Source organism: Salmo salar, chromosome 14, assembly GCF_965601325.2.
Source record: "Salmo salar chromosome 14, fSalSal1, whole genome shotgun sequence".
NCBI lineage: Eukaryota > Metazoa > Chordata > Actinopteri > Salmoniformes > Salmonidae > Salmo > Salmo salar.
Window position 1 is genome coordinate 40,414,405 of NC_138304.1, and position 11,133 is coordinate 40,425,537.

At 42.8% G+C, this 11,133-nt stretch overlaps 2 protein-coding genes across 3 annotated transcripts in view; one reads left to right on the forward strand and one right to left on the reverse strand.

Moving 5' to 3' along the window:
- The window catches only part of LOC106569515 (GRAM domain-containing protein 2A), a 26,171-nt gene extending 21,469 nt beyond the window's left edge, over positions 1-4,702 (forward strand). The window contains exons 11-12 of the mRNA XM_014140946.3: positions 190-300; positions 776-4,702. Of these exons, the coding sequence (XP_013996421.1) occupies positions 190-300; positions 776-794 (130 nt within the window). The 3' untranslated portion in view covers positions 795-4,702. The remainder of the gene's footprint in view (positions 1-189; positions 301-775) is intronic.
- On the reverse strand, positions 4,614-11,133 carry LOC106569516 (alpha/beta hydrolase domain-containing protein 17A). Of its 2 annotated transcripts, none has more exons than XM_014140947.3 (6): positions 10,919-11,133; positions 10,153-10,232; positions 9,607-10,028; positions 9,179-9,373; positions 8,581-8,760; positions 4,614-8,294 (listed from the first exon to the last, which is right to left on the reverse strand). In XM_014140947.3, exons 3-6 carry the CDS (start codon positions 10,020-10,022, stop codon positions 8,069-8,071), a joined length of 1,017 nt encoding a protein of 338 aa, XP_013996422.1. In that variant the 5' UTR covers positions 10,023-10,028; positions 10,153-10,232; positions 10,919-11,133; the 3' UTR covers positions 4,614-8,068. The 2 variants fall into 2 exon arrangements, with proteins under 2 accessions (XP_013996422.1, XP_013996423.1); XM_014140948.3 differs by having other exon boundaries at positions 9,607-10,025; positions 10,919-11,128.

Sequence of the window (11,133 nt, forward strand, 5' to 3'; positions counted from 1 at the left end):
TGCACTCAGGTATGGATCGCCCAGGGAGGTTTAACAGTTCAGAGTAATACTGAGTGCTGAGTGACAGAGGTGAAAGTAAAACACAAGCTGATTACTAGCTATCAGGAAGTACTGTATCTTACCCATCAAACTGTTTTCACATTAAAACCACCACCTCTTTTGTGTATGTGTGCGTGTGTGTCTGTGTAGGGCGGTGTTGCTACTACTGTCGTCGGGGTACATCGGTTTGCGGATCGTAGCTCTGGAGGAGCAGCTGAGTTCTCTAGGAGCCCTGCCGGAGTTCTCCATACACCTCAGAGAGTGAGTACACACACACACACACACACACACACACACACACAAAATGGGGTAGTTTTCCACAGATGACTCTATGCTCTGATGTGAATTTCAAGGAACTACAAACTTTGACAATTTAAAAACCATTCAAGGTAGATCAAACCGGTTGTGTAGACAGAGAGGGAGTGTTCTCAGACATCAGAGGTACCGTGTACTGTATCAGCAGCAGAGATCACAGAACGTTAGGTCACAGGACGTTAGGTCACAGGAGGTTAGGAGAAAAACAGGCCCAGTGGAATGACACCTGTTTTCCAAGAAATCACTCCACTATTACATAATCCTAATCTACGGGAACACCCATCGTGGGTATTTGAGTCTTCACTTTCATGTAATTAAAGGTGTTTGCAAGCGTACTTGTGCATGAGTATGCATGCTTATGTGTGATAATATCTGGGAGAGTGATTTGGTTCCTCCTCTCACTGCTCCCTCCTCATTCCAGGGAACAGGAAACAGCCTGAAGAGACCTACAACGAGGGAGGATTGGCCATTTGGATATTCTGGCAAATACCAGACGGGCTGGACCATTTTTTTGTTGGTTGGGCTGGTCGAAAATTGACACACTTTTTTTAAATTATAAATAAAACAGAAAAAGGTGACATGGCCAGCTGCCCGTGAGCTTGTTAAGATAGAAATTGTCAAAATAAAATAAAAAAATAAACTCTTAGGGCATATTACTATGAGTATACAAAAGATTAAGATGGCCCGGTTTTCTGCTAGGCTGAGGTCACACAAACTCACATTGAAAGTCAAACGCAGCATCAGCAAAGATGACCTGCTTCAACTCTGTCATCAGTTAGACAGCCAAGATCATGGATCATAACAAAATGAAAAGGGTGCCTGTAAACGTAGAAAGAGCATATTCTACATTGTCACCTCACTGAAAAACATCCTAATTTTGGGACAGCTAAAGCAATGATTTTGCCAAACAGTAAAGTGCATTATCCTCATGATTCCTGTAATGAAAGTGTCTTCCCTGCACCTGTGCCCTCGCTGGGGCCTGCTGCTATGGTGAGCGAGCCACTCTCTTCTCCTCCGATGCGCTCGAGAGAAACATTTATTCATATAACATTTCAAAATGAAATTGCGGGAAAAAAACAGCTTTGGAAGCTTCGTCCAATTGTCCCTGTCGATGAGAGGAGGGTTTCAGCTTTCTGTAGGTATAATCTTTATTTCTCAACTCTCAATAGCAACTATTTTACAATCAAGACATTTTATATGGCTTTGAGATATGGAGCGGAGTGTGCTCAAAACGTGCATAGGTTTCATGGGTAGTAGCCTACAACTAAAGTTTTTTAGGACATCACATTTATGGTTGGATGAATACATGGCTACTAGCAGTGGGCATCACAGGCGGCTGGTGGCACCTTAATTGTGGAAGACGGCTCATAGTAATGGCTACAATGGAGTTAATGGAATGGTATCAAACACATCAAAAACATTGTTTCCAAGTGCTTGATACCATTCCATTTACGCCATTCCAGCCATCTTTATGAGCAAACCTCCCCTCACTAGCCTCTTGTGATGGGTAATATATTTAGAGTTTGTGATCTAATTAATGCGTTTTGAGTTTCCACTTCCTCAGGTGTTGAACCACACATGAATTAGCCTATGATTTTAGTTAGTGCACATAAAACATGTAATTAATCTCCAACAACAAAAAAAAACTCATGGAAATTCTGGAGTCCTATTTTGACAGTAAAATAGCAACTATAGTCTAATTGTCAACCCAGAATTCATGACAATCACTGGATTAGGTTGCACATCAAAATAACTTGAATCATGCATTCATGCTTAGACATGTTTCTTGAGCTAGTGGCGTGCTCAGTGTGAGCCGATGTGAAATAATGTCTACAGTAGGAAGACTAAATACCAAAGCCACAGTACACCAAACTACAGTATATAAAGGGTCTCAATTAAAATGTCATCTCATGAGCTGGGCAATTGTTAATATATATTTATGTGGGTCCCCTGATCATTTGAGGAGACAGATCACTAAAACCTCAGACCTGTCAGAAATGTGGAAAAACTTGACTTCACACAAAGCATTTTTTTTTTTTTGTCAGTCCACTCCTAAAATCAATTTGGCTTACGGCACTATTCGTTGGTCTCAGCTTAACTGGCAATGAATATGTTGTTCTCTTTGTAAAGGAATAATGTAAGTCAGAAGTTACTTTAATCTGAAACTTGCTGGCAAATTAAATTATTTAATGATAGTGTAAATTAATTTCAGATAACTTTTACTACTTCATTAATAGAATGAATCAATGGCATCTTTCTGTCAGTGGCACTAACAGGCCAGCAGGGGACACTCTCCCCTCAAAACCAAGAGCAATTAAACAGAAATACTGTACACCATGATTAGTACTATATCAATCAGTGTAGTATACTTTCGATGTATACAAGTGTATTTAAAATAAGCTACTTCTAAGCCATTCAAAAAAATATTCTCAACACAGTTCTTGAATGTCTGTAAATAAAAATGTATTGATAGTTCATACACAAGGCACTGTAATTACAGTGACAAGAAAAAGTATGTGAACCCTTTGAAGTTACCTGGATTTCTGCATACATTTTACATAACATTTGACAACAATAGACAAACACAGTGTGCTTAAACTAATAACACACATTGTATTTTTCTTGTCTATATTGAATACATCATTTAAACATTCACAGAGTAGGTTGGGGAAAGTATGTGAACCCCTAGGCTAATGACTTCTCCAAAAGCTAATTGGAGTCGGGAGTCAGCTAACCTGGAGTCCAATCAATGAGACTGGAGATGTTGGTTAAAGCTGCCCTGCCCTATACAAATCTCACAAAATTTGATTTTGATATTCACCAGAAGCATTTCCTTATGTTTATTTATTTTACCTTTATTTAACTAGGCAAGTCAGTTAAGAACAAATACTTATTTTCAATGACGGCCTAGGAACAGTGGGTTAACTGCCTTGTTCAGGGGCAGAACGACAGATTTGTACCATGTCAGCTCGGGGTTTCGAACTTAAAACCTTTCGGTTACTAGTCCAACGCTCTAACCACTAGGCTACGCTGCCATGAACCATGCCTCGAACAAAAGAGATTTCAGAAGTCCAAAGATTTGTTGACTTGCATAAAGCTGGAAAGGGTTACAAAAGTATCTCTAAAAGCCTTGATGTTCATCAGTCCACGGTAAGACAAACTCTATATATGGAGAAAGTTCACTGTTGCTACTCTCCCTAGGAGTGGCGTCCTGCAAAGATGACTGCAAGAGCACAGTGCAGAATGCTCAATGTGGTTAAGAAGAATCCTAGAGTGTGAGCTAAAGACTTACAGAAATCTCTGGAAGATGCAAACATCTCTGTTGACGAGTCTACAATACGTAAAACACTAAACAAGAATGGTGTTCATGGGAGGACACCATGGAAGAAGCCACAGCTATCCAAAAAAAAAAAACATTTCTGCACGTCTGAAGTTCGCAAAAGTGCACCTGGATGTTCCACAGTGCTACTGGCAAAATATTCTGTGGACAGATTAAACTAAAGTTGTGTTGTTTGGAAGGAACACTGTGTTGAGAAAAAAAAGGCACAGCACACCAACATCAAAATCTCATCCCAACTGTAAAGTATGGTGGAGGGAGCATCAGGGACAGCTTGCTATCAGACTGAAAAATGAATTCCCAAGTTTATCAAGACATTTCGCAGGTGAATGTAATTCTATCTGTCCGCCAATTGAAGCTCAACAGAAGTTAGGTGATGCAACAGGACAACAACCTATTAGACAGATGTAAATCAACAACAATGGCTTGAACAGAAGAAAATACGCCTTCTGGAGTGGCCCAGTCAGTACTGACCTCAACCCGATTGAGAGCGGTTCACACCAGACATCCCAAGAATATTGTGGAACGGAAACAGTTTTGTAAAGAGGAATGATCCAAAATTCCTCCTGACTGTTGTGCAGGTCTGATCCAAAACTACAGAAAAGTTGGTTTGAGGTTATTGCTGCTAAAGGAGGTTCAACCTGTTATTAAATTCAAGGGTTCACATACTTTTTCCAACCTGCACTGTGAATGCTTACACGGTATGATCAATAAAGAGATGAAAAAAGTATCATTGTTTTATTAGTTTAAGCAGACTGTGTTTGTCTATGGTTGTGACTTGAAGATCAGATGCAATTTTATAACCAATTTATGCAGAAATCCAGGTAATTCTAAAGGGTTCACATACTTTTTCTTTCCATTGTACTAAATGGATTCACAAATTCTGTAATTTGTTTTTACAACATAGAATCAACAACACAAGTTTATATTTTTGTACATAATTGTTTATTGTTTTTTCCCCATTGTCAATAAAAAGGTCAAGATTCAGTCCCCTGAATTAATGACATTACATCATATTGTCAGTCATTTTTTCATATTACAAATCATAATAAACAGAATAGGTAACTACGATAACCATATATAAACCACACCCTCTAACCCCACCCAGCATTTTCCCCATCCAAACTTTAGCACAAAAGTCAAAACAATACATTAGTTTAGTTTCAGTAATAAAAAACAACTAAATCTATTACCCCCGTTTAAAAAGCACTATTTTGTACGATACCTTGAGTTGACATTTTCCCTCTGGCATCACACGCACTAAGTTATATACCCCACCCCAACACAAATAATGGACATGCATAAAGTTGTCAGAATATCAACACCTCACTTCATTATCATAGGGTCATCATAGGGTCAAGTGAGACTATTCTCTATTCAGTCTCAATGAACCACTGTGTTTATTATTCCCCATTATATTCAGAGACCTTAGCAAGAACCCATACAGTAGTGTACAGTAATGACAACTGACAGTCAGGTCTAGTCTCATTGTATCTTAGGAGAGCCTAGAACCCTGGAGAGCCAAGAACCCTAACCAGCCTAAAACCCTGAAGAGTCTAGAACCCTGAAGAGTCTGGCACGGGAGCCTGAGGGACTTCCACCAGCTTAGGTCTGGTGACACACAGCATACTGTGAAAATAGAATATGTACCTGTTCAAAATGATCCTAGAAAAACAGCCACCTACAAAGTGCCACTTTCACCTAGGATGACTGCAGTGTTATGTATTGTTTAATCATCAACATACAGTGTCCCCTCAATAGAGAGTTACTTTTACTGACAGTAACTTCAGTATTCTATGACTAGGTCATTCCTAGAGTCCTTGCTTCTGGTCTTTCTGGGGGCAGGGTCAGGTAGTCAACAATGCAAAGGAGACACAAACGTAAATATTATATTTTCAACTACACTTTGGATGCTTTGTACAATAGTGCTGAACTTAAGACCTGCTTATCATGCTTGCGCGCTCTGTGTGTGTGTGGACTGATGTGGTGGAACCTGCACCACACTAACAGTGAAAGGCTCGTTTATGGCTTGGATCAATACTGCCACCATAGAAAAGCTCCTATACACCAGACATTGTATCATCAGTTCAAGAAACTGGCATCCATGTTGGCTCCATGCTATTGACTTAGAACCACCATGGAACCCAATTAAAATTCAACATTTCTAACAGTTTGACGAACTCTGTGGCTCCGCTATACACGTTTTTATTACTTTGAGAGAAAAATGCATGAGTAAAGATTTAGGATGAATGTGAATTAAGGATTATGTATTCCTTTCAGATCTCAGAAAGTCAGTTAGTGTTATATTTATAAGACGCTATAACGCCATTTATTTCTCATCAGGAATAGTCCTCAGGAATAGTCCTCAGGAATAGTCCTCAGGAATAGTCCTATGTGAGTGACAGATGAATAGCAGCAAAGTGAACAACCATTTCATACACTACATGACCAAAGGTATGTGGACACCTGCTAGTTGAACATCTCATTCCAAAATCATGGGCATTAATATGGAGTTGGTCCCCCTTTGCTGCTATAACAACCTCCACTCTTCTGGGAAGGCTTTCCACTAGATGTTGGAACATTGCTGCGGGGACTTGCTTCCATTCAGCCACAAGAGCATTAGTGAGGTCGGGCACTGATGTTGGGCGATTAGGCCTGGCTCGCAGTCGGCGTTACAATTCATCCCAAAGGGGTTCGATGGGGTTGAGGTCAGGGCTCTGTGCAGGCCAGAGAATGCATTTCCAGAGTCCAATGGCAACGAGCTTTACACCACTCCAGCCGACGCTTGGCATTGCGCATGGTGATCTTACGCTTGTATGCGGCTGCTTGGCCATGGAAACGCATTTCATGAAGCTCCCCACAAACAGTTATTGTGCCGATGTTGCTTTCAGAGGCAGTTTGGAACTCGGAAGTGAGTTTTGCAACTGAGGACAGACAATTTTTACGCACTTCAGCACTCGGCGGTCCCATTCCGTGAGCTTGTATGGCCTACCACTTCGCGGCTGAGCCGTTGTTGCTCCTAGAAGATTCCACTTCACAATAACAGCAATTATAGTTGACCGGGGCAGCTCTCGCTGGACAGAAATTTGATGAACTGGCTTGTTGGAACGGTGGCATCCTATGACGGTGCCACGTTGAAAGTCACTGAGCTCTTCAGAAATGCCATTCTACTGCCAATGTTACCCTATGGAGATTGCATGGCTGTGTGCTTGATTTTATACACCTGTCAGCAGCGGGTGTGGCTGAAATAGACGAATCCACTTATGAGGGGGTGTCCACATACTTTTGTATATATAGTGTAAATGTGCGATCAAATGTAACAGAAAATGCCAGTTGAGATGGCCTCACGGACACCATCCACTGCAATTGACCATCAGTCCTGCTCTCTCTATCGTCATAACAGTCAACGGACCCGTCTTCTCAAGAGCCACAGAGAAGACTGTATATAAATGAAAATACATTCTTTTCTCAAACGTTTTTTCCACTATAGTTCATTCACATTAGGAATCTATCAAGAGACACAGAGGTCTCCTTACAGAACAAAACAAACTAGCTATGTTTTTGTTGTTGCCTGATTCAAGATCTGTTTGTGATCATAAACAGATCTGGGATCAGACTATCCATGTTCATCTCAGGCTTCAGAGACATCAATGTCTCCACAACCCTTTCACTTCAGACACATTAGATAATATGGACAGGCAACAGTCAAACAACTAGTCAGAGTAATACTGCAGTACATCCTTCATTCCCCACTCTCACTCAGTTATTACAAACTTCAACTCAGAAGAAGTTTAAATGGCTGCCTTCTACAGCCAAAGACAAACACACAGGAGAGCAGACTTTCTCTTAGACTCTCAAAGGCCAGTTCTATTCTTCCCCTAGTCCTTAGTTAGGGCAGGATAGTTGAAAGAAATCCAGAGAGAGATGTTCATTATTAGAGAGACAGGGAGAAAGACAGATAAAAGTAGACAGACAGATGTCCACAGGAGACACAGGGAGGAGTGATGTCAGCTCAGGTCCATACAGAGAGCATCTTCAGCTCTGGGAGTTGTACATACATACATACATACATACATACATGTACACAGAGAAGACAGTTCGTAGTGCACAAATGCTCTGCCTCAGGAAGTCTCTAGGAACACGTATCCAGGTGTCTGACAGGTGTCCATATCAAGATCCTTCATTTCCATGAGTCAATGCACACACCCTCAACCACAGACACCCAGCCAGACACACAGCCAGACACACAGCCAGACACACAGCCAGACAGATTTACAGCATAGTGGATGCTCCTTTTCTACAGACTTAAGGCTGTAGTTTGATGTTGTTGTACAGCTCCTTACACACACACACACATCCTCACCTCCTCCTCCTCACTCAGGCGTGTGCTGCAGCCAGGTCTTGGTTGATGAAGCGTCGTAGTCTCTCCAGGTACTGGCTGTACAGCTCTATGTCGTTGTGTCCCGCCCCTTCCACCCAGAGTGGCTCCACGGCCTTGGGACAGCGCTCAAACAGAGCCAGGCCGTGGGAGAAGTCTATCACCTCGTCCTCCGTCCCGTGGATGATCAGCACCGGGGATGGGATCTTAGACACCTTCTCTATGCTGCAATACACATGTCACAAGCAGTTTGTAAGTAGTCTATACTCACGTTTATAAGTCACGTAAGGAGTCTGTCTATAAGCAGCTTTGAGTTACGCTTCATAACCTGTCGTTGAAGTCATAGTTTCTTTTATGTCATATGTGTACGATTGTTTCCTAACGTGCTTATAGCTGAGGAGACAATATCTATTCATATCCAAAGATGTATGCCTTTGTGACAAATTCTGTTGTTGTGGATCTAAATGAAGCATTCTAATGTGTTTTGTGTGTGTGTGTGTGTGAAACACACTTGGGAAAGGCGTCGAAGCAGTACGTCTTCTTGGTGTCGGGGAAAGCCACCCTCATACCAGAGGTGAGAGGGGAGTGGAGCACCACAGCAGCACACTCAAACCTGGACGCCAGGTCCACCGTTGGTACTGTGCCAATACTCTGCCCATACAGGATGATGTTCTCTGGGCTGATGCCATACCTGGGACACAAACACAGATAACTGAGTAAACAAAAACACAGCCGAGATGACCAGAATAGGCCTTCTTGTTGTGCACTCCTGAAGGGTAACGGTGTGTACAGTTTTCAGCTCAGCACTACCCTATCCTTGTATGGACCAGAAGTACTCACAAGGAGAGTAAACCAAGGAAAATTGGGGACATTTTGCCAGTCCCCACAAAGAAAACTGCTATTTTAGGTTTAGGGTTACAATTAGGGTTAAGGGTTACGGTTAGGAGTTAAGTAGAGTTTTGGGGTTGAGGTTAGGCATAGGGTTAAGGTTATGTTTAGGTTAAGGGTTACATTTAGGGTTAGGGAAAATAGGATTTTGGATGGGAATCAATTCTTTGTTCCCCACAAGAACAGCAATACAAAAGTGTGTATGTGTAACAGCTGTTTACCGCGAGCGCAGGGCGTGCCAAGCAGCGTCTATGTCAGCGTAGAGGTTCTTCTCTGAGGGTTTGCCGGTGCTGACACCGTAGCCAGAGTAGTCGTAAGAGAAGATGTTGCAGTTGATACGCGTGCCCAGGCCAATGTAGAAGCTACTCATCTGACCCAAATCTACTGCATTACCATGGGAGAATAGCACTGTGAACCTGGGGGAGGGAGAGGTAGAACAGTTAAAGGAAAATAAAGAAGAGAAGAAGGGAGGAAATGGTGATGTATACAACCATAGAATAACAAAAGAACACTAAAATAGAACTCTATAATTCATGCATCTCAATAAATAGAAAAACCTGCACAAACTCCCTTGTTGTGAAAAAGAGCAAGAGAAATGTTGCGACCCATCATCTCTATACTAATCTAGCTCTTCTCTCTCTCCTCTCACCTGGCGTTGGGGGCACATCGGATGTACATGCAGCCCACCCTGTTCCCCCGGCTGGACCTGGTAAGGAACACGTCTGTCATGTCCAGCTCTCTCTGAGTGTACTGGAATTCTGCCCTCTCTGTCAGATGGAGCTTCCACCTGCCCTCTCCGCCACCTCCTCCGCCACCTCCTCCCCCACCACCACCTCTGTCTCCTCCTGCACCGCCACCCAGCCGGGAGCGCAGGCCAGGAGCCCCCAGAGAGGGGGGAGCACCCCCTGGCGTGGTCCCGGCTGCTGCCGCAGCTGTAGCCTCTGGGTCAGGCAGCATGGAGTAGGTGGGCTCTGGAGGGAGGAAGGCCAGCTTGGCTGCGATGCGGCTGGGGCAAGGAGGGCAGCAGAACAGGCAACAGAGCTCTCTAATGGACAGGCCGTTCATCTTCTACTGAAGACAGGCAGAAGGAGGGGGAGGTGAGAGAGAAAGTGAGTGTACTAAACAGCTTATCAAACAGTACACATGACACACTGACAGAAGGAGCATCTGTGATGGTGTAGAGAAAATAATCTACCTGTATTAAGGTTCCTCTGGGACTTGGAATGAGATGGCACACAAAGGTGCCAACACCACCTGGTTAAGTCACTCAGCAGTCTTGGGCAAAAAGAGCATTAGTTATGAACACAGTACAGACCTACTCGCCTAGCTAGCCATCTACCACACTATTCTGTGAGGTGGGTCAGTCACAGCAGGGTTTGAACCAGTGACCCTGTGGATACATGCCATAACAAAGGTCCTGACCTCTTGGCACAGGCGTAGTATGCTAGCTTTGCAGGAATAGAAAGACGTAAAGTTAGCTACCAGCTAGTCAACGATGCAGGATAATATCAGAATTCACACGCTAACGTTAGCTAGCTACAACGTCCTAACGTCGCACATAACGTTAATGACTATGTATTCACGTTAGCTAGCAACCTAGCTTAACAGCCACCTCTGGTTACAACTAGCAGGAAAAGCATTGTGATAGGTAAAGCTTCGACATCATACTGCATATTATGGTGAATCACTCTGTAAACATTGTTGCTCAATTATACGGATAGCCCACGTTAACGTTGGCTAGCTTGATGCACTAACGTTAGCGTAGCTACCGGACATAATGTGTCCAAAAATATAGCTTGGGAAAGGAGGAAATGTTTAGCTAGCTAAACCAGTGCAATGACGTTAGCTAGCTAGCTATCGGTAAATTGCTTGCTAGGTGGTGCAGCAAGTGCTAGTTGGCTAAGCTACGTGTCATCAATCAGGTATAGTAACGTTAACCTAGTGAACGTTAGCTAACTTACCAATTCACGATGGGTTTGCAGACAAGATAAAATAGTCCTGTCTATGAAACAAAGTTGCACAATACTGCGAAAATCCTTCTTGGACCCTGACATGGATAGTGTACTCTGTATAATTTTATATGTATCTGTCATTTGTAGATTGGCTAGCTAAATATCGTGACAACCATTTCTTTCACAACCCCGTCCGACTAGACCCGGAAGTGATGGAAAGAGAG

Bases quoted from the DNA above. Each gene is read 5' to 3' on its own strand.
- LOC106569516 (XM_014140947.3), bottom strand. From the start codon at position 10,022: ATGAACGGCCTGTCCATTAGAGAGCTCTGTTGCCTGTTCTGCTGCCCT. The intron at 9,374-9,606 runs GTGAGAGGAGAG...TCCCTCCCCCAG, and splicing joins CGATGTGCCCCCAACGCCAG to GTTCACAGTGCTATTCTCCC. The intron at 8,295-8,580 runs GTGTGTTTCACA...TGTGTATTGCAG, and splicing joins TGCTTCGACGCCTTTCCCAA to CATAGAGAAGGTGTCTAAGA.